We start from the raw sequence: 23,792 nt of genomic DNA, 5'->3' as shown, positions 1-23,792 counted from the left end.
ATGCCAAATCGGAACTAAAGACTTGATATATGACCGGATTTAGTCATAAATAATACACAAGCCACGTAATTCTCTTACTGAAGAGATTTCCATCTCGCGCTATGAATAATTCAAACTCACTCAGATATTATCGATAATTCAACATCGATAACTCCGATATCGATTATAATCTAACAATCTATTATCCATAATTCAACCTCTCTGTCAAGATATATCGATAATTCCAACATCGATAAAATCAATGTCGATTGAAATTCAACCATCTATTATTCACTCGCATTATGATTGGATAGGGTGTATCACAAATATATATTCAAGTTAAATATTATATAGATGGCAATGCAGGTTACAATATATAGGAACAGATTCATAAATTCATGTACTGAAAAGCATATACATACAAATTATGTACATGTGAATGGGTTATATACTCATGATAATAAAATGGCTCACTGGGTTTTAATCAATCGTTCAATTTCAGAAACGATGAATTATCTCACCCGATCTCTATAGTGAGTTCCACGTTATAATGGCAGTGTTTGATTAGCAATGGTATTGCTATCCTTGTCTATCATTCAACAAAGCGGATATCACTATCTCTTTCTCGATTTGCTCTGTTGCCAGATCGTCTTTTAACAATGTAGAATTAACAGAATATTTCATCTTAATTTTGTAAATTCATTATGAAATAATTGGAAAATATAATTTCCTGCTTAATAAAATATAATTGATTATTTCAAACGAGAATGAACAGTTAATATTACATCAATAAACCTGTATCAGCTACCGTCTATAGGAGGCATTGAGAGGACAGAGAAACGGCAACGTTGTTCTGCTATCTTTCTTCACTGCCATTATAACGTGGACCTCACTATTGTAAGATTCACTTTTAATTGTCAGTTTCCCCTATATATAAATTCAATGGTTCCCTTTAAACTTATGCTGAAAGTACCATGTGATCCTCACTTTAGAGTAAATACGATATAAATATCTATAATTACAAAATGGAGCGTAAATGAAATAAATAAACATATATAATAATAAAAATATTCCAATAAATGAATGAATAAACATGGTTTGATCGTGCAAATTGGTTTGAGGGGAAGAATAGAAATAGGAAGGTGAGAGGGGAAGTAATAACCTGTTTTGAAGATGGGAGGGGGAAATTCATTGATGAAGGTAGGAGAATGAAGTTTTGAAAATCAGTTTTCCTGTATTGGGTGCAATATCAATAGTATAGAAAATTAGATTTTTCCGGCTCGAAATCGGTTTTCAAGTCCGAGGCCGTAGGCCGAGGACTAGAAAAGATTGAGAGCTGGAAAAACATTTTTGCCCGTGGTGCGAACGCTATTTTTCGTCACACACAAAAATAAACAATATATATTATGAGAATAGTTGTTTACTAAGCATTTCCGAAAGCAGAAGTGGAAGGTGATAGCTCTAGCAAATCTGAGGTGATCTGAATATCAGGAAATTGTCCAAGTATTTTTATTTTTTATTCTGATTTGTCTAAATAACCGAAAAGATGATGTTCAATTATGTGGGAGGTTGAGTTGATACTTTTTTATTCTTTCAAATGACAATAAGATGATATTATTATAAATGTTTTAATTATTGAATAATGAACTCAAATAATGAAAAGTTTTTTGATCAGCTGTTTATTGATCACCTTTCTTAGTTCCATGTTAGCGGCTGGAAAGGGTACTCTTTCCGGCCTAGACCGGAAAGAAACCTGTTCTGACGTCAGACGAGAGTCGTCTGCAAACAATGTCTTTCAGATCTACGTAGGGACTGCAAAACAGCTGCTTTCTGTGCAGTGTGGCGAAAAAGTAGAATTGGATGTAATATTACCTGTAATGTACCCAATTGAAAGGAGAAAGTGAACCAAGATATGAGTGTACATTTCAAGGAATGTAACACATCAATTAATTTCATGAGACTCAGGTGCATCTCTGAGACAAGACAAGACAGTACAATAGGCTACTCAATCACATGAGAAACCTCAGAATATGAATCAAATTCAGTACAGTTATGTTTCCGAATTCACTGTAGGCACTCAAAACACATGAAATATAGTATTTAAATTAATATACAAGTCTTCAAATGTGTTGATGAATGTAATCACTATCAAGTAAAAGCTGTTTCTTCTTCTTCTCTTCTTCTTCTTCTTCTTCTTCTTCTCTTCTTCTTCTTCTACTTCTACTCTTTCTCCACTTCCCCCTCCTTTTCCTTCGTTTTTTGATCTATCATTTCCAATTCTGCTTTTTCGTCTTCTAAGCTCTAATCATCCACTTCCTGTTCCCACTCAATCACCCCTACTTCTCCTCTTTCTACTCCTCCTCCTCGTCCTCTTCCTTCTCCTTCCTCTACCTTCTCCCTTCTCCTTCTCGTCCTCAAGCTCCTCCTATCTTTATTTATTCTCCACTTCCTCCTCCTCCTCCTCCTTGTAATCCTTTTAATATGATGGATTTATTTCCAAAATATTTCTGTTCTTCACTTTCTTTTATTTTTCTCTTCTCCTTATTCTTGTTCTTCGTCTTTTTCTTATCCGCCTTGTTCTCATTCTTCCTTCTCCTTCTCACTCTTTTGGTAGAGAGTTAGTGGGAAGGATACTTCGAATATTCTTTCCGAAGAATAGACATTGATATGTCCAGAACTCCGCCAATTTATGTAGATGCATAACAATATATCTATTTTATCTATAGTTATTACAAATTGCTTTTTTTCATTTGATATGCAGCTCAATAATTATTTTCTTAGTTTATATTTTGTAAATTCATCTATAATTTTGCTGTATTGTAAGCTATTGTATATAAGTGTATATAATCCTTCCAATGTCCTTCAGCAATCTACCTAGTGCAATCGAATCTTCATATTATCATAAACCTACTTTGTTCCAAATTTCGTGAGAATCGTTAGAGCCGTTTTCGAGATACGGTGAAATACAAACATATAAACATATAAACAGAAGTTGCTCGTTTAAATAGTATAGGATAATATCAACTGTTCATGTTTCTTTAGAATAATCAATCATATTTTAATCACCAAGAAAATCTATTTTCCAATGATTAAAAAATATATTTTCAAAATTCAGTTTGATTATTTTGTTAATTAATGGTATTTCCATATCAGTGAAAAACAATCTGGCAACATTGCGGAGCTACAAGAAGATAGCGTTATCTGTTATGTTGAATGATAGACAAGGATAGCAACACCAATGTCAATCAAATACTGTCATTCTAACATGGACTTCACTATAATATCGAGAAACATATCTTGTTAAAACTTGCACTACCAGCAATAATTTTTTCTCTTCTTTCTGTTCCAGGAACTTTGTCCAAAATGACGTCACATTCCAGCTGAACTGGAAACCTCAACCTCACACAAATAATGCTTCCTCCAAACGACCGTCAAGTGACGTCAGCAACCTGCCAAAAAATCTGGCAAGACTCTAAGATCAGACGACAGCTTTCTTGGTTGGAGTTCCCCTGTGAAGTCAGCCCAGATATCCGACAGAACTCTTCTTGGAACTCATCTAGAATAGTGATTTATGAAGTTCTAGAACAAGTTTCTTAGCTTATTCCCTTGTTACGGTAACTTGAAAGTTGTCAAACTCCGAAACTTTACTGTGAATCTATGAATTAATATTCATATAAGGATCTATGGAACTGTTACAAACTTATAGAGGAATTCTATTCGACGTTTTGGTGTATAATAGCAAACAGAACAAGTTATAATAGTATAACAGAACAAGTTTCTCAGCTTATTCCCTTGTTACGGTAGCTTGAAAGTTGTCAAACTCCGAAACTTTACTGTGAATCTATGAATTAATATTCATATAAGGATCTATGGAGCTGTTACAAACTTATAGAGGAATTCTATTCGACGTTTTGGTGTATAATAGCAAACAGAACAAGTTATAATAGTATGACAGAACAAGTTTCTCAGCTTATTCCCTTGTTACGGTAACTTGAAAGTTGTCAACTCCGAAACTTTACTGTGAATCTATGAATTAATATTCATATAAGGATCTATGGAACTGTTACAAACTTATAGAGGAATTCTATTCGACGTTTTGGTGTATAATAGCAAACAGAACAAGTTATAATAGTATAACAGAACAAGTTTCTCAGCTTATTCCCTTGTTACGGTAACTTGAAAGTTGTCAAACTCCGAAACTTCACTGTGAATCTATGAATTAATATTCATATAAGGATCTATGGAACTGTTACAAACTTATAGAGGAATTCTATTCGACGTTTTGGTGTATAATAGCAAACAGAACAAGTTATAATAGTATAACAGAACAAGTTTCTCAGCTTATTCCCTTGTTACGGTAACTTGAAAGTTGTCAAACTCCGAAACTTTACTGTGAATCTATGAATTAATATTCATATAAGGATCTATGGATCTAACATAGACTAATAGAGGAGATCTATTCGACGTTTTGGTGTTTAATAACATAGAATATGAATAGGAAATTATAGACCCATCAATACTTTCTCTATCTCAGTAACATTAATGAGGAACTCTATCTTGGCATCTTGAAACTTTACTCTCTCTCTAGGGTTAAGTGTAAGAGAGGGCTGACTGCGCCCTAACTTCGCCCTCCCAAGTATAAAATAAAGGCAGTCAGCCTATTCTATTCTATTATATTCTAGTGTCGCTAAAAACTTTAGTGAATTTTGAAACTTTACTGTGGATATTTTAATAGTTATTACAGACTCTTAGAGGAACGCTAATCGAAGTTTCGGTGTCTAGTTTCATAGAACAAGACTAGAGAAAGGTACTCATCTATCTTTCCTCTATGCTGGTAGGTCTACTACAAAGAATGATAAGTTCTAGTAACCTTGGAATCTCCTGGTTACTTCTGAAGCTCCCTGTGATTCTGTGTTCATTAACAGATCACCCGAGTGATAGAGTAACTGTTTTATCCTTTTCCAGAGAGAAATATTCACTGTTATTAACAGAATAACAGAGAAACATAGTAATAGAGTGAAAGAGTAACAGTGTAACAGTGTTATCTACTTTCAGAAATGAAAAAACTCTAGTGACAGTGTTCATTAATAGAGTATCACTGTCAATCTTCTTTCAAAAATAAGAAACTCTAGTGACAAGCATTCAAAGTTTCTTCATAATATAGTAAAAAAGCTAGAAATTTCCACGCAATCATAAATTACTCTGGAACTAAACGATTTTAGACTAACTTCAGAATCGATCTCTCCTTAGTGACAGGCAATTGAAGTTACTCCAGAGAAATTGAACTGGGAATTCCAGTTATTTTAAACGATCATAAACTTGAGAAACTCTTCTTATAGTAGAAGAGCTGGAAGTTTTCAGGCAATCATAAGTTACTTTGGAGCTGAAAGGTTCTATCAAGAGTATGCCAGAAATTCTACGGGGTTCCTGGAGATAAATACGTAAATTTTCACGCATTTAACATTTTTTATCTTTGAATGTGTAATGAAAATATGAAGATTGAACCGGGAATTTCATCTATTTTCAAACGATCATAGACTTGAGAAACTCTTCTTATAGTAGAAGAGCTGGAAGTTTTCACGCAATCATAAGTTACTTTGGAGCTGAACGGTTCTATCAAGAATATGCCAGAAATTCTACGGGGTTCCTGGAGATGAATCTGTTGTAATTTGCGCACATCACACAGACTTTCTTAGCATGATTAATGAAAATATGAAGAAAGTAGCACAAACTATTTATGTAGATGCTCACCACTTTTAAAGACTGTCTGATCAGTTTGGCGAGATCCAGGAGATAGTTCAATTAATAAGGGTCAAATTATCCGTGATTTGAGCAATATTCTCATGGGATATATCGACAATTTTGTGTCAGTTTTATGGAGTTGACAAAGATCGCATGAGTTGAAAAGTTAACAAGAGAACATTCTTCGATTATCTACAGAAACAATCATCTCAATATTTCTTCCAAATTATTTTTTAGGATTTAACTGACAACAGGAATACTTCAAATCTCAAGATTTGAAACAGTGTGTGTGTGATATCATAGACTGCAGTAACTGGATTTCTATAAAGATACTTCAAATCCCAAGTGTTTGAGCTTACCAATACGGTACACCAAGATTTGAAACAATGAGAGTGATATTATAAACTACAATAACTTAATGTGAATTTTGTAAGGGAAGTGAAAAAGCAATAATAGTGAACAAAATGGGATTAATATTGAAATTGCAGGACTTCTCTCAAGAAACGACGTGTTTGAAGCTGTTTGTGACAATTTATTGCGGCATAATTTGAAAGTTTCGTGCAATAAAAAAGTTTTCAAATAAAGCACTTTTGTACGGTGGTTTGGAAAGTTTGTGGAAGTGTTTTATATGCTAAACAGTGTGGGATACAAGACACTTATGACAAGGTAAGATATTTAATGTTGTTTAAAATTATAATTCATTGTACAACATATATTTTTTGAATAATTTCTACATAGCCTAACCTACTTCATGACCTAATCTATATAGACATGTACTCTACAACATATATTTTTTGAATAATTTCTACATAGCCTAACCTACTTCATCACCTAATTTATATAGACATCTAATCATATCATGTTTATTCAAATAATTGAACAATAATACAGTCATATGCCAACCATGTGGTAGAATTGTAGCATATGCTAACCACGTGGTAACATTGTAAACTACATAATATCTATATTTCACTTCTCTCCTAACTATATATCTATATTGCTACCCCTTAACAGACCATGCACGAAAATCAATGAGTCTCTCTCCCGTCGTAATCTCAATGATACAAAGTGAAAGGTACCTCTCAAACGGTCTGTAGGAAAACCCCAAAGGACAGGATTGGCAGAAGCGCTTGTAATAGAGAAACCTCAAAAACTTATTCTGAACTACCTCAAGACCATGAGTACACAAATCAGTTAAAGGGTTCCAAATCATAGAGCAATATTCCAACACACTCCGGACCAATGACACATAAACAGTACATATTGCATCAAGGTTATTGAAGTTAGCTGTATTCCTCATAACAAAACCTAGCATTTTATTGTCTATGTGCACTGAGAACCTGAGACAGCTATCAAAGATTACACCCAAATCCTTACACGTATCGACTCTTTCCAGATTCATACCATGTACTTCATAAGAAAAGTTCATCTTCAAATTTTTTCTAGAGAATCAGATACACTTACACTTCCTACCATTCAAAGGTGCCTGTAAATAGCGTTAAAAATATTGTTAAGTTTCTAGGAAAGAATGATTTTTGTTTGAAACTATTTTGAAAAGAATGATTACTGCTGTCGTCTGGCTAGGTAGGCTACTCAATAGTATTCTCAATAGTTTCGACAAACGGTTCTTTTTATTATTCTAGCTCTCGAGCGTCCATATTCTTACAATATGTTCAGAGCACATGTTACAACAGATAACGGAAATCTACAATTTTTCAATTTCAGGAGAGCATGTGGTCGCCATTTGTGGCTCATATGGTAGTTTTGTAATAATTCCAACTATATTTCTAGTGGAGATCAATCTAAATTGTCAAAATTTCATACATTCAGCAAATACAGACACACAGACACACAAAGGTTTTGTGTTTTGGCCTTGAGTGAAAAGTAAGAACTCTCTAGCGCTCGTTTGAAAATGAGTTGAAATGAGAATCGAAATCACTCTTTATTCGTTAATAAAGCAGAAAAATGCTATATAAGATCTGAGATTCTATAAAATTGTCATTATATCCAACCGATTCCACCTAGTCCTCCTCCTCCTCCGCCGATTACTCCTCCAATTCCACCGAGTCCTCCTCCTCCTCCGCGATTACTCCTCCAATTCCACCGAGTCCTCCTCCTCCTCCGCCGATTACTCCTCCAATTCCACCGAGTCCTCCTCCTCCTCCGCCGATTACTCCTCCAATTCCACCGAGTCCTCCTCCTCCTCCGCCGATTACTCCTCCAATTCCACCGAGTCCTCCTCCTCCTCCGCCGATTACTCCTCCAATTCCACCGAGTCCTCCTCCTCCTCCGCCGATTACTCCTCCAATTCCACCGAGTCCTCCTCCTCCTCCTCCAATCCCACCAATTCCTCCTCCAATTCCACCGATTTCTCTTCTAATTGGTCCACCGATTCCTCCTCCAATGTCGCCGAGTTCTCCTTCAATGTCGCCGAGTCCTCCTCCAATTTTGGCCATTTTTTCTCCAATTGCTCCTCCACCAAGCAAAAATGGAAACAGAATCAAGAATCAATAACTTTAATTGCTACAAAAACTTTACAAAAAGCAATGAGCATCATCGATCAAATACTTTACAATAATACAAAAGCATGAAGTACGGTAAGTTAATAGCATAAATACTTTCGAATAATTATTTTAGTCCTCAAGACTAAAAATTTTGTGAATTGAAGAACTACAAGACTTAACCTATTTCAAACTATGTTTCATCTAAATTTGGAAGAAGAATAGCACAAGGTTACCTTAATTTTCCTCTCCCTATCATTTTGATAATGTACTTATTGTTTAAATGAATAAAATGGATCATTAAAAAGCCTCATTCCGATTAGAACAGAAAAAAATATCGTAAAATATCAAATTTAGAAAATTAGATGTACATAGGGAGTCATAACATAGGAATAAAAATACAGTTATTGCAATGTAAGTCAGATTGATATTTCCGTTGAAAACATTCTATTTTTCAATTCGAAAACTCTTCAATGGAATAGTAATCTATTTCTTTCAACAGCTGTGTAAGGCTAGCTTCACACGCATTCGGTTTCATTCGGTTCGGTTCGGTTCGTTACCGATAACGAATGAGGCTTTCATACATGTCAGGTTTTAATTCGTACGGTTCTGATTAGGTATTTTCTTCTCAAACACAGCTGTCTTTGGATTTTCACAGTTCATGCTGGTATATTTAAATATAACAGCTGGTGTTATTGTATTGTTAAATTGTAAGATGTTATTTCTTGGACAACAACATTTTAAAGTTGATCAAAAACTATTGTTAATTATTTGAATAAATTCTTTTTGATTATGTTAATTTTGGATGTTCAAAGAGATTATTTTTCTAAATTGAAAATTTGTTCCTTGTTTTGACACATTGTATATAAACTTAATCTCTTCTCTCCATTGATGAAACCATGTAATATTCGTGGAAAAAATGAAAAAATAGAAATTCTCCCTAAGTTTTAATTTATATCTTTCATATTTTTTTTAGCAAACTATTCATTCAGAAAAAAATTGTTCCTGTGAACTAAAAGAAATAAATTGACCATATGATTTTGACTTGGAAAATTTTGAAACAGATAATCACAATATCATGTTAAAATAAAAACAAAAAATCTGGTGTGGTGCACTCACACAACTTTCCTTGCCGTTATGAAAATTGATCAACTGACGCTAGTGTTCCCGCGCATCTCAAGTCTACTTTTCTAATATCTGAGCCAGCTGGTGACAGGACAATAGCGCTGCAGACACACGAAGTCTGCTATCTTTTCATAGTGAATGATTTATTAGAATCAACAGTTGCCAACAGTTTCCAAATGAATAATCTTATTTTCTCTAATTTCGAGCTTATTTTCAATTTTAGGTGAAAATGCTACAAAACATAAATTGTAGAGATTTTTATGCTCAATCTTTTCCACTTGAAATTTTTTGTTCAAATTGTATGTGAAGCCTGATAATTGGGAATCTAAAATCAAACTTTGCATAGATGGGTCCTCCTGAAATTTTTACAGATATTGGACTTGTGCCAGTTGTTGTTCAAAATCGTTGGAGCAGTTTTCGAGAAAATAGCGAAAAACCCTGTTTTTGACAACATTTTCGCCATTTCAACCGCCATCTTGAATTGCATTTGTTCAAAATTGTTCGTGTCGGATCCTTATAGGGTAAGGACCTTGAGTTCCAAATTTCAAGTCATTCCGTTAATTGGGAGATGAGATATCGTGTACACAGACACTCATACACACACACACCACACACACACACACACACACACACCACACACACACACACACACACACACCACACACACACACACACACACACACACATACAGACCAATACCCAAAAACCACTATTTTGGACTCAGGGGACCTTGAAACGTATAGAAATTGGGGTACCTTAATTTTTTTCGGAAAGCAATACTTTGGTAATAGGGCAAGGAAAGTAAAAAGGTAAGCTTGTGTAAAAGTCTTTGTTTTTTCTGTTTCCCTAGCAACGAATACGAATATGATGAAACCTATTCGTGTCGAGGGGGCGTTCGGTGCTATGCGGTTGCTATTCGGTACCGAATTCAAACTGAATCATCGTTTCACACTTATCGGAATTTGCCGAAAACGAAACGTACCGAACCGAACCGAAAGTGTGTGAAAGTAGCCTCTCGCTAGCAACGAATTGAAACCTGATGGAATTTATTAGAGTCAAGTGGTCGTTCTGTTCTATGCGGTTGCTATTCGGTACCGAATTCAAACTGAATCATCGTTTCACACTTATCGGAATTTGCCGAAAACGAAACGTACCGAACCGAACCGAAAGTGTGTGAAAGTAGCCTCTCGCTAGCAACGAATTGAAACCTGATTGAATTTATTAGAGTCAAGTGGTCGTTCGGTTCTATGCGGTTTTTATTCAGTACCGAATTCAAACACTTCCTCCGTAAACAAAGCCATAGTGCATGACTGGTGGTTGATGGTGACGTCAGCACAGTTAGGGCTCCTACACCAATAAAAACACTAGCTGATATAGATCAGCTGACATCAACAAATTTTTATTGGTGTACGAACCCTACCTGTGCTGACGTCACCAGAATTCACTATGGCTTTGTTTACGGAGGTAGTGATTCAAACCGAATTACCGTTTCACACTTATCGGAATTTGCCGAAAACGAACCAAAAACGAAACGAACCGAATGAGTGTAAAACTAGCCTAATGATAACTTTAAACTAGGCCTACTTTAGAGGTTGGTTTTCAACTTTAATATGAAACATACTATATTATTCTTCCTGAGTATATACCTGCTGGATATAATCTTTCACTGAAGTACAGGCCTCCTTCTGAGTAGGGCCCTCCTCCTGACCATAATCCTGAGTGGAATCCTCTTCCCGACAATAACCCTCCTGATTGGGATCCTCCTCCTGAAAATGATCGTCCTGATTGGAGTCCTGCTCCTGAAAATAATCGTCCTGATTGGAGTCCTGCTCCTGAAAATAATCGTCCTGCTCCTGGAAATAATCCTCCAGAGTAGGGCCCTCCTCCTGACAATAATCCTGCTGAGGGGAGACCTCCAGCTGAGATACCGCCATTCGGGTGACTTCCACTGAACAGAGACGCTCTGAATCCCATCTCTTTCTCATAGGCAAGACACAGGTTGACGATGCACAGCAATACAACAAATGATACGTGGATCACCTGAAACAATAGAATTTGAAATTTACAGTGATTCTCTCATATTCATTGAGAGATAACCTTCAAAGTTATTCACTACAAATTGAAATTCTACAGATAAATTAGAAATAAAATTTGTTCAAATGCTAATTAATGAATAATAATTATTATCAGACCTAAAACCTCATCAAATGCTGTAAATCACTCTGAGGACTTCTGCTACTGCAAATATTGACAACAGGGTTAACAGCTACAGCTGGGTTTACACCAAAGTTATTAACAAAATGTTAATAACTTAATCCTTAAGCTGCGTACACATATACGCTCTTCCTACCCGCACCGAGCACGCTCCTCCCTCGTACCGCCCACGTACCACCATCGCACAGCAATCGCTCCGCCTCCGCTCTCTACTCGCACCGATCATGAACGTTACGGAAGATGGTAGATCTTCTCGCGTTCCCCGGTCGAACCATTGTTGCTCCCCGGTCGATCATCAATCGCTCTGCTGGAGTGACGTTCGGTTGCGGAGCAGAGCGAAAGTCTGTACACACCTTTATAGATTCTATTAGATTGAACGGAACTTGACAGACACATATGTTCATCATGTGTATGATAAGTTATGCTCAATCTAAAAGAATCTATAAAGATTCTGATGTTATTGAAGTTTTGTTAATAACTTTGGTGTAAACGCGGCTTAACTCTCATCGAATTTCCATGAAATGAAATTTTGTTGTTGTGCTTAGAACTTAGCCATACGTTGGACTTTTCATAGGTTTTTTTTTGGATATTTTCATAAAAGAAGTTTCAGGCTAGTGCCTGTTTTTATTCCTGCTATTGTGTTTCAATGTATGAGTTTAACCATTTGACAATGGTGTAACAACCGAAACCGGTCTCTCTAACTATTAATAAATCTGTGGTTTTTTGACAATTTCTTAGTTTTTTTATTTAATGATAATGATAATAATAATTTGTTGATTCTTCGTCACTTTCTCAACAATTGAAAAAACACGAAATAATTTGTATTACATCATAAAAATATAAAAAGAATCAATTGGCTCACAAGACTTTCGTCTGATCGTGAGGCTAAGGAAAATACAAACAAGAAATTACAAAAAAGGCGAAAAACAGCTACAAATATGAATAATTACCACAATATCGACTTCTCAGCTACACAAAAAGAATGAGTTTAAGTTTTAATCCAGATTAATTCCACGAGAAACAATCAGAGAATCCGTCTTTTCAAACCCTTCTCTGATCGTGGTAGAGATTTGGTAGAGAGTTAGTGGGGAGGATATTTTTAATATTCTTCCCAAAGAATGGACATTGATATGTCCAAAGCTCCGCCAATTTATGTAGATGCATAACAATATGATTATTATCAATAATTATTATATTACAAATTGCTTTTTCATATCATATACAGTTCAATAGTTATTTTTCTTAGTCTATATTATGTAAATTCATCTATAACTTTGCTGTATTGTAAGCTATTGTATATAAGTGTATAAGCCAGTATATATTGTAATCTACATAAATAAAGTACTCAATCAATCAATCAATCAATCAATCGTGAAATTATCAACAACGATTAATATTTTAACCGGTTTTTGTGCAACCGAGAACATTGATAACATTGGGTAAATTATTTTCAAAAATTAATTTAGTTATAAAATAATAAATTCTAAAGTCTATCAGGGTGTAATAATTGAGCACTACCTCCGTGACCAAAGCCATAGTGCATTCTGGTGACGTCAGCAAAGGTGGGGCTACTACACCAATAAAAACACTAGCTGGTATAGTGTTTTCTAGATCAGCTGAAAACCAACGAATTTTTATTAGAGAAGGAGCCCACCTGTGCTGACGTCACACGAATGCATAACGGCTTTGTTTACGGAGGTAGTGGTGGTAAGAGTCTATTTCAGATTCACTGTAGAAGTTCACTGTGTAGAGTTTCAACAGTTTTATCACTCACCATTCTGGCCATAATGTTGAGAGGTTGGTAAGATTCCTTGGAAACTCCACACCAGAACGAGGGTACACAGGATTCAACAGCAAAATACCGGTGACTGGTTCAGTAGGATGTACTGAAAGATTATAACGATCTGTTCAATTGTGCAGACTTGAAGCATATGAGATAAAAATCTAGTGTGGCGCACTCACACAACTTTCCTTGCCGTTATGAAAATTATTCACCTGACGCTAGTGTTCTCGCGCATCTCAAGTCTACTATTCAAAGATCTGAGCCAGCTGGTGACAGGACAATAGCGCTGCAGACACACGAAGTCTGCTATCTCTTCATAGTAAATGATTTGATAGAATCAACAGTTGCCAACAGTTTGCAATTGAATAATCACATTTTCACGAATTTCAAGCTTATTTTCAATTTTAGGTGAAAATGTTACTGGACATCAATTGTAGAGATTTTCATGCTCAATCTTTTCCACTCGAAATTCTCCGTTTAAATTATATCTGAGACCTGATAATTGGAAATCTAAACTCAAACTTTGCATAGATGGGGCGGAGCTCCTGAAATTTTCACAGATATGAGACTTGTGGCTGTTCATATAGCTTAGCTCTATATCTATAAAAGGCTAAGCCCCGACAGACTGAAATCACACCACAGCCGAAACTGCTGAGCCTACAAACTTGAAATTTTGCACAATTGTTTATGGTAGCCTCAAAACATCCACTTAGAAAGGATTTTTAGAAATTTGCCCCCCTGAGGGAGCTGGGGCCCCCCAAAAATGTTGTACTTTTTAACCGCTCATTGCACAACAAAGTCATGAGGAACTTTTTTGTTCAGCAGCTACGAAAAAGAATTGGATCTATGCAGAAAAATTTCGATCAGGAGCACAGAAGGGTTCAGGAGGGGGAATTTTTTGAATATTTTGATGTAAAATCACACTACAGCTCAAACTAATTGTCCTACAGACATAAAAATTTGCACAAATATTCTTCAAACATGCTAGACGCGCACTAAGAACGGATTTTGCGATATTTTGTCTCTAATAATCTTTGCAATTTAATAATCTTACATTCTCGAATTTCAAGCTTATTTTCAATTTTAGGTGAAAATGTTACTGAACATTGATTGTAGAGATTTTCATGCTGAACCTTAACAACTTGAAATTTTTTTGTTTAAATTGTATCTGAAGCCTAATAATCGGAAATCTAAAATCAAACTTTGCATAGATGTGGCGGGGCTCCTGAAATTTTCACAGATATAACACTTGTGGCAGTTGATAGAGCTTATCAATGACTATTTTAGGTATAAATTAGATCAAAATCGTTGGAGCCGTTTTTGAAAAAACCGCAAAAAACCCTGATTTTGACAATTTTTTCGCCATTTTGAAATGCATTTGATCGAAATTGTTCCTGTGGGATCCTTATAGTGTAAGGACCTTGAGTTCCAAATTTCAAGTCATTCCGTTAATAATAATTGGGAGATTTGACAGAAACCAATTTAGAAGGAGTGTTGCAAAGTGGGAAATACGCCCCGTGGAAATTAAGAGGAGAAACGTAGTCTTTTCCCAAGAAAGAAGAGAGAAGAATGATTTTTTTTTGGAATTATCGTAGAAATAAGGATCTAGTACGGCATCCAAAGTAAATACTTAGCGATTTCCATACAAGGGAATTTGACGCATAATAATAATAATAATAATAATAATTGGGAGATGAGATCTGTGTGTACACAGACACACATACACTCATCCACACACACATACAGACCACTTTTTTGGACTCAGAAGACTTTGAAACGTATAGAAATTTGGAAATTGGGGTACCTTAATTTTTTCGGGAAGCAATACTTTCCTTTTCTATGGTAATAGGGCAAGGAGAGTGAAAATTGAAGGAATTTGATAAAAAAACCTCTGAATTTTATAATAAGCAATGAATTTAACTTTACTCTCAAATCAGCTGATTACTGGAAGTCGTTTTTTACTTCCTTCGCCCTACCTACTCCTTAGCACAGAATATGGGGAGTATTGCTTTCCAAAAAAATCAAGGTACCCCAACTTCAAGTTTTCTATACGTTTCAAGGTCCCTTGAGTCCAAAAACATGGGCTTTTGGTGTTGGTCTGTGAGTAAGTGTATGTGTGTGTGAGTGTTCTATATCTGTAAAACATCTGTTTTATAGATGTTTTCAATTCATCAAATTTTGGATCTTCCATTATAGAACCATTATGAATTATTTTCCTCATATTGATATTTTTCACAATGATGTCTATTTTTCAAAACATGTGTTTTGTAGATGTTTTTAAATTCATCGAATTTTGGATCTTCCATTATCAAATCAAATCAAATCAAAATTGTTCATTTATCCTTAATAATAATAACAAGAGATAAAAAACTTAGAAATTAGAAATACCAAATAATAATACACAGTATTGGTCTAAATAATACAATAAAAATAAGGAAGATCCCCGCGAGGTTAAAAAACCTGTGCGCAGAGGCCGAGTGTTTGAAAAATCTAGATATTTTAAACTTTCAGGAAAAAAGATGAAATAAATTGATTCAGTGAAAGGAAACAATAAAGAACTGAAAGAAAAATCACTGAATTTCAAAAGAAACTTACTAAACTTAAAAAGAAACTAAAAACAAGAAGAAAGAGTAAGAAGGAAAAGGGGAGTAAGAAAGGATAGGGGAGAAGGCAGAAGGAGACCTAATAGAATTAAGTTTTGTTTCTCAAAAGATGAATATTGGAGAGAATAAGAGAAAATTTGCTTGGCTTTGGCAGCCACTATTTAAATTATTAAATTCGAAGCCAACCACTTATTTATATCCCTTATCAGCTTTTTACTCAACTTATTGGTGATGAATTGACGAGGGGTTTTATTTATGAGTGTTTGGCTATAAATTATAGAACCATATTATGAATAATATTTTTATATTGATATTTTGCACAATAATATAGATTTCTAAATCAGGCTCGATCAGAATCTTTCGTTGAATGCACTTGAATTTGGTATTTCCTAGTGGATAGGACGTCTCAATGATCAAAAATATTCAAACACGCATGACTTTTGACACAATGATCGGATCCTCTAGTACTACAGCTCATTCTTTGCAGCTTATCAAGGCGATTCAAAATCGCGTAGGCTTATCATAAGTCAAATTTGGATCAAAAATGGGAATTTATCCTTAAATGTACTTTATTCAATATTTTAGTTTTCGTTGTTGTTTTTGAGTGAAAATGGACTAAATTTCAAGTGATTTTGACTAAATTAAGTGAAATCATAACCCTATTTCGTACTTTTAAAATGTTATCTCAATTTGGGAGAGAGATAGTACAAGGAGTATCCTCAGTTTTTCTCTCCCAATCAGTGTTTCTTTGTAAAAAATATAAATAGATAAAATAAATAATAGTATATTTCGCACCTAGAGCAGAAAATGAGATTTTTCCAGCTCGAAATCGGTTTTCAAGTCCGAGGCCGTAGGCTGAGGACTAGAAAAGATTGAGAGCTGGAAAAACATTTTTGCCCGTGGTGCGACCGATATTTTTCGCCTCACTACAGGTATTGCTGACAAAATAAATAAAGAATACTCGTTAAGCTATCGTACCTAGTACCTATCTTGATTTTAGTGGTAGAAGATTTGCAGTCAGGATTTCAGATTCTTTTAAAATTTCACTTGGAATACCACAGTCATCTTCAAGCATTTTTGAAAATTCGGAAAGCACTAATCAACAATAAATAATTGAATAAAACTGGTTGCGAAGCGAATTAGTTTGATTCGAAACTGGAACTGAAATCATGGCGACTTCAGCTGATGATGAAAGTGGACACTCGCCCGATCTAGCGGATGACTTATTAACTACTTCCATGAGCGGCTGGAAAGAGACAACTTTCTGGCCTAGACCGGAAAAGAAACCCTTTTCTGACGTCGTCTGCAAACAAGGTCTTTCAGATCTACGTAGGGACTTGAAAACAGCTGCTTTCTGTGCAGTGTGGCGAAAATAAATTTTCGTATATAAAAATGGCTGATTTCTGTATTCAAAGGTGATTATTTTAGGGAAAAGTTATGATATTGGAAAAAATTATGATGTCAGGATTCTATATTCTATTTGACGTGAACAATTCATTGAAAACTGTAATTGTAGATTTCGATTCGCTCATTCCAATAATCCAGAAAATGAAGATATTCTTTCCATTCTCACGTTTTCGGTAGTTTTTTGTTGAAGAAAAATGGTTCAAGATGGATTCAAGACAATTAAGCTTGTAGAGCATGGAAATCTCTACACCGCGAGACTAATCGCAAGCTCTTATCATGTATCATGTTTCATGTATTAGTCCCAAGCTGTTGATAATCAGTAAAATCGCAAAAATGTGATAAGCAATTTTTACTTTCCTTGCCCTATTACCATAGGTAAGGAAAGTATTGCTTTCCGAAAAAAATTAAGGTACCCCAATTTCTAAATTTCTAGACGTTTCAAGGTCCCCTGAGTCCAAAAAAGTGGTTTTTGGGTATTGGTCTGTGTGTGTGTGTGTGTGTGTGTGTGTGTGTGTGTGTGTGTGTGTGTGTGTGTGTGTGTGTGTGTGTGTGTGTGTGTGTGTGTGTGTGTATGAGTGTATGTGCGTCTGTGTACACGATATTATCTCATCTCCCAATCAACGGAATGACTTGAAATTTGGAACGTAAGGTCCTTACAATATAAGGATTCGACACGAACAATTTCGATCAAATGCGATACAAGATGGCGGCTAAAATGGCGAAAATGTTGTCAAAAACCGGGTTTTTCGCGATTTTATCGAAAACGGCTCAAACGATTTTGATTAAAGTTATACCTGAAATAGTCATCGATAAGCTCTATCAACTGCCACAAGTCTCATATCTGTAAAAATTTCAGGAGCTCCGCACCATCTATGCAAAGTTTGATTTTAGATTCTCAATTATCAGGCTTCAGATACAATTTAAACAAAAAATTCTAAGTGGAAAAGATTGATCATAGAAATCTCTACAATTAATGTCGAGTAACATTTTCACCTAAAATTAAAAATAAGCTTGAAATTCGAGAAAATGTGATTATTCAATTGCAAACTGATGGCAACTGTTGATTCTATTAAATGATTTACTATGAAGAGATAGCAGACCTCGTTGGTCTCCAGCGTTATTCCCCTGTCATCAGTTGGATCAAATCTTTGAATAGTAGACTTTTGATGCGCGGGAACACTAGCATCAGGTGATCAATTTTCATAACGGCAAGGAAAGTTGTGTGAGTGCGCCACACCAGATTTTTTCTAATCATCTATAACTTTTTAATAATGATCGTTCGAATAGTATTGTTCATTGGAATAGAAAGAGGAGAAAATTCTCTATTAGATTTAAAAATTTTTATATCGAGTATTTCACGACGAAGTATGATTTGAGAATAACTTTGAATCAAGGTATACAAGTATCAAGAATATAGGTCATCACACAATCCCGTGATGCATTGCAAAATCGTCATTTTGTGGGGTTCTAAGACACCAATTTTCAAATCGCCTCAATTGTCAGATATACGCCTCCAACCAACGCCTCTCCTGCCAACAACTTTCCCCTACAGTACTCATTTCAATAGTTTGTATTTCGTATCTATACACACCATAGTAACTGTTATTTGGACAACGTCAGTTGTCCTATGATCATCATCATCATCATTGTTCAATGATCATCATCATCATCATTGTCCAATGATCATCAACATCATCCAACGTCAGTTGGATGATGTTGCAATGATTTTTTCAGTGATGTGGCAGGAAGCAGCTTTGATTTGCATAGTACAGCTTCAATTTTATGTCTTCAATGATATGACTTAAAAATAGTATAAGCTCATTCCTAAACTATATCACTTCTACTCCTGCTAACTCTATCTGACAAAACCGAGAAGAATTTACTAGGACCATTCTTCTTTTTAACCTCGTCCTTTTATCACACGCCCTGGTCTCCGCGGCTTTGTTGGGTTTGTCTTGAGCCATGACAAGATACGCGAAACGTGCGTGGATGGAGTGATTTCAGTATTAAGATTTTTTTTTGAAATTGCTGTAACCTCTGGGCTGTGGAAACTAGATGTCGTTCAATTATTTAAATTTAATATCGGGGCACCGAGCTTTGCTTGTTATTTTTATTTATTCATAAACAGAACCATAGCCTACTATAGATGGAATAAGTCATGACAGAACACAATAATTCTCTCAAATGATCGTGTTTATATTTTACAGCTGCTGGCTATACGACAGCTTATGAATTTCGGGAATGCGATATTCTGATTTTCCACAGAATCACTCGCTCACTTTTCACTATCCACAGACGACGAAAGTCTCAGCTGTTTCAGCCAAGAATGATCTATCTTTTTAATGTCGTTCAGGGAGTTTCCCCAAGGATGAGACCTAGTGCAATCGAATATTTATATCATAAACCTACTATCATAGAGAAACAATAGCATAAGTAGATATCCCATGATATAGTGCGTTAATGTCGCAACTTTTACTGTTATCTCAAGCTGATAGTCCACGCAGTTCTTTCCCGTGAAGCTTTATGACGCTGGTAGTCTCTCATATTGTGCCGTTCATACACCCTTACCCGGTAAAAACTGTAAAAATCGACAATAATCGACAATAATCGACAGTAATCGGCTTGAGATAACAGTAAAAGTTGCGACATAAACGCCCTGTACCATGGGATATCTACTTACGCTATTGTTTCTCTATGCTACTATGTTCCAAATCTCGTGAAAATCGTTAGAGCCGTTTTCGAGATCCGTTGAACATGCATAACCGGATAACTAGATACTTATAAAAATAACCAGCAGAGGCGAGGCATCAAATACAAAAAAAGGTGAAGAAACCAAAAGAGAAACGTTTTTTGCGAGCACGCCAAGTTTCAATAAAGTGGACTACACTGCATCATCAGTTCCATCCGTTCAATGTGCTTCTCAAAAACATGCGATTCCAGTAATGCTATTTAGCATTGGTTACCACCACTCTTCTGCATCATCACTCTCCCTCTCACCGTGAACGATGGTGGAGTAAACGGTCAAAGACATCGCTATTTTCTGCGATTCCACTGTTCCGCGCCAGTGTTGCAAACCGAACGATAATTATTTTGTTTGCAATTTGTTATTGATAATGATTATTATTTCTTCCATGTTTGGTTTTGAAGCATCTAAATTTAAAAATCTACTTCAACCTCAATTAAAAAATAAATAAGAACTGAAAATTTAGTGAAGTGGACAACTACAAGACTTAACCTATTTGGGACTATGTGTAACCTTATTACATTTGGGAGAGGAATAGCACAAGGTTACCTTATATTTTTCTCTCTGTCATTTTTGATGATGTAAGCTACTTGCTGTATGAATTAATGAAGAATTAAGAATTTCATTTCAATTTTTTAGATTAATTTTAATTATTGAGGCCAGTTTCCGAGCTTGAGATTTAGCCAAGTTCTAGACTTTTCAACTCTAGAATTTTGAATAGTAAGCTTATTTTAAAGTAGATGTCATCTTGCTCGATAAATAATCGTCAAAAATGAAACATTATCTTTCAAGTAGACATTATATTTTGGGGTGCAGCTTTCATTCGCACTTTCAACTGAATTATTCCTGGAGATGACTGAGCCAAAAAGTCACGCCTCGCCCCTGATAACCAGATATAAAGATATAAACAGATATACAGAATTTGCTCGCTCAATAAAATAGGATTGACGTGTCATACACTGTTGGAGCTATGCTCAAATTATACAGTTTCACATGACAAAATAATAATAATTCATACTTTGCTTTGTCTTCGACAGTATATTTCTGAATACTGCTTACTAATATTTTTTCCACCACTCAAGTTTTTTTATTATTCAATTTATTATTATTAAAAACACACAAAACAAGACAAAACAAAATTACAAAGAATTACTAAACAAATAAAGCACAATAAAATGTTACAAATATAAAAAATATATATTGATTCGTGATCGTATGTAATTTGTGATAGTATATAAAATGTTCAATCTATATATATAAAAGCGAAATGGCACTCACTCACTGACTGACTGACTGACTGAGTGACTCACTCACTCACTCACTCACTCACTCACTCACTCACTCACTCACTCACTCACTCACTCGCATAACTAAAAATCTACCGGACCAAAAACGTTCAAATTTGGTAGGTATGTTCAGTTGGCCCTTTAGAGGCGCACTAAGAAATCTTTTGGCAATATTTTAACTCTAAGGGTTGTTTTTAAGGATTTAAAGTTCGTCTTTTAGCATGTATATTCTTCTTCTCCCAATCTCTTAATTATAATTGAAATTTCCATATCATATGTTACTATAGAACTATAATCTAGATAGAGTACCTCTTCGAAACAGTTGTTAACTGGCAACTAAATTAATAATTTTGTCAGGTTGGCATTAAGTTGAGTTGACTTTGTTAGGTTGGCACCAAGTTGAAGATTTCAATGCATTTATCGCGAAAAAATTGATTGGGCACTGCTACTTCAATCCTGGGAATATTATATTACTAGCCGTCAGGCTCGCCATATCCGTTTAGCCAGACGTTTAGTCTGGACCCCCGACTGGATTATTCTATCATATGATAAAAATGCTCAAATGAAAAATGCAGGCGAGCGAAGCGAGCCTGCTGATCTCATTCTTGGACGATCCAGTCGGGGGTCCAGGATATAGATGCTAGACGGATATGGCGAGCGAAGCGAGCCTGACGGCTAGTTGCTTATAAAACTTATAAATGTTGACTACTCACATTGTTTTTTGTAATGGTTCACAATCTTGTCACTTTTCTACAGTAATGAACCTGAAATATTATTTTTGGGATACCGATTCTCGCTTGTCTTTGTACACAGCTAAAACGGAAATCATTTCGATTTCGACGTGTGATTGTTGGTCTCACCGAATTACCGATCCGGCATGCATCGCACCCCGTCACCCGTCCGTCACCAGATGCTAATTTGCCGTATAATTTTCACTTTTTGTGTAATTGAGAAGTTGATACTGTGGTCATTATTCATCTATATAATAAGATTGATTGATTGATTGAGTACTTTATTTATGTAGATTACAATATATACTGGCTTATACACTTATATACAATAGCTTACAATACAGCAAAATTATAGATGAATTTACATAATATAGACTAAGAAAATAATTATTGAACTGTATATGATATGAAAAAGTAATTTGTAAGATAATAACTATAGATAATTATATTGTTATGCATCTACATAAATTGGCGGAGCTTTGGACATATCAATGTCCATTCTTCGGAAAGAATATTAAAAATATCCTCCCCACTAACTCTCTACCAAAAAAGAGTAGGGTTGTGTTTGTTTGTGTGTTCGTTTGTTCGTTTGTTCGCATCAAAACATGTCAACTTGTGGATTGCATACCGGAAAAACGGGAATGATTTAGATCTCCAAATTTTGAACATAGATTCTAAAAATATCAATCTCGTGCACCTGGAAGCCCAAATTTTAATTTTCCTTCTAGATTTTTCAGAACTAATGTTTGAATTTCATTAATGGTACATTCGATTTAATTGAAAAATCACCAAATCATATGGTCGAAATTAAAAAAGGAACATCTGTTTCTATATTGCTTTCTACCTGAAAAACATAGTTTTGGAACTTCGTTTTCCTTCGTTTTAGGCCTACACGTGGCATGCATTATTACTTTTCTTGCCCTATTACCATAGGTAAGGATAGTATTGCTTTCCGAAAAAAATTAAGGTACCCCAATTTCAAGTTTTCTATACGTTTCAAGGTCCCCTGAGTCCAAAAACATGATTTTTGGGTGTTGGTTGGCTGTGTGTGTGTATGTGTGTATGTCTGTGAACACGTTAACTCCATTCCTAATTAACCGATTGACTTGAAATTTTAAACTTAAGGTCCTTATACCATGAGGATCCGACAATAAGAAATTCAATAGAATTAAATCCAAGATGGCGAAAAAAATGACGGATAATCACTAAAAAACCATGTTTTTCACGGTTTTCTCGAAAACGGCTCTAACGATTCATAAGCCCTATCAACTGACATGAGTCTCATTTCTGGGAAAATTTCAGGAGCTCCGTAATATTATTGAGAAAAATGGCGGATAATAACTAAAAACCATGTTTTTCACGATTTTCTCAAAAACGACTTGACCGATTTTTTTCAAATTCATACCCTGTATAGATATTTATCAGATCTATTAACTGAAATGAGTCTCCTTTCTGGGAAACTAATAGGGGTCCATCTCATCCTTGGGAAATGGACTTTGTAACCTCCTTCTCGTGCATGAGTTAGGTAGATCAGTTCATAAAAAGAACACATAGTCGAGATTTTCACTATGAGATATTTGACAAAGTTCATATGGAGTTCTGTTGATCTGTAGAACAGCTGTTTTGACGACTTTTGAAAAATATCATTGAATTTTTACAATTTACACAAAGGAAAAAG

The 23,792-nt window shown here is 35.2% G+C and overlaps 2 protein-coding genes across 4 annotated transcripts in view; one reads left to right on the top strand and one right to left on the bottom strand.

Moving 5' to 3' along the window:
- LOC111046929 overlaps positions 1 to 23,792 on the top strand; it is a 151,937-nt gene that overhangs the window by 92,949 nt on the left and 35,196 nt on the right. Inside the window, exons 3-4 of one of the 3 annotated variants that reach the window (XM_039434965.1) lie at positions 3,329 to 3,593; positions 5,959 to 6,387. The gene's annotated coding sequence lies outside the window, so the exon portion shown is untranslated. Of the gene's footprint in view, positions 1 to 3,328; positions 3,594 to 3,993; positions 4,787 to 5,958; positions 6,388 to 23,792 lie in introns of those variants that run through there. The other 2 variants (XM_039434966.1, XM_039434967.1) reach the window with 2 other exon arrangements.
- LOC111046934 (kinesin-related protein 4) lies at positions 7,980 to 22,136 on the bottom strand. The gene is made up of 4 exons (XM_039434968.1): positions 22,097 to 22,136; positions 13,336 to 13,447; positions 10,994 to 11,387; positions 7,980 to 8,194 (listed from the first exon to the last, which is right to left on the bottom strand). Exons 3-4 carry the CDS (start codon positions 11,330 to 11,332, stop codon positions 8,018 to 8,020), a joined length of 516 nt encoding a protein of 171 aa, XP_039290902.1. The 5' UTR covers positions 11,333 to 11,387; positions 13,336 to 13,447; positions 22,097 to 22,136; the 3' UTR covers positions 7,980 to 8,017.

Source organism: Nilaparvata lugens, chromosome 8, assembly GCF_014356525.2.
Source record: "Nilaparvata lugens isolate BPH chromosome 8, ASM1435652v1, whole genome shotgun sequence".
NCBI classification, from domain to species: Eukaryota; Metazoa; Arthropoda; class Insecta; order Hemiptera; family Delphacidae; genus Nilaparvata; species Nilaparvata lugens.
This window is presented reverse-complemented; position numbering and strand designations above follow the sequence as displayed.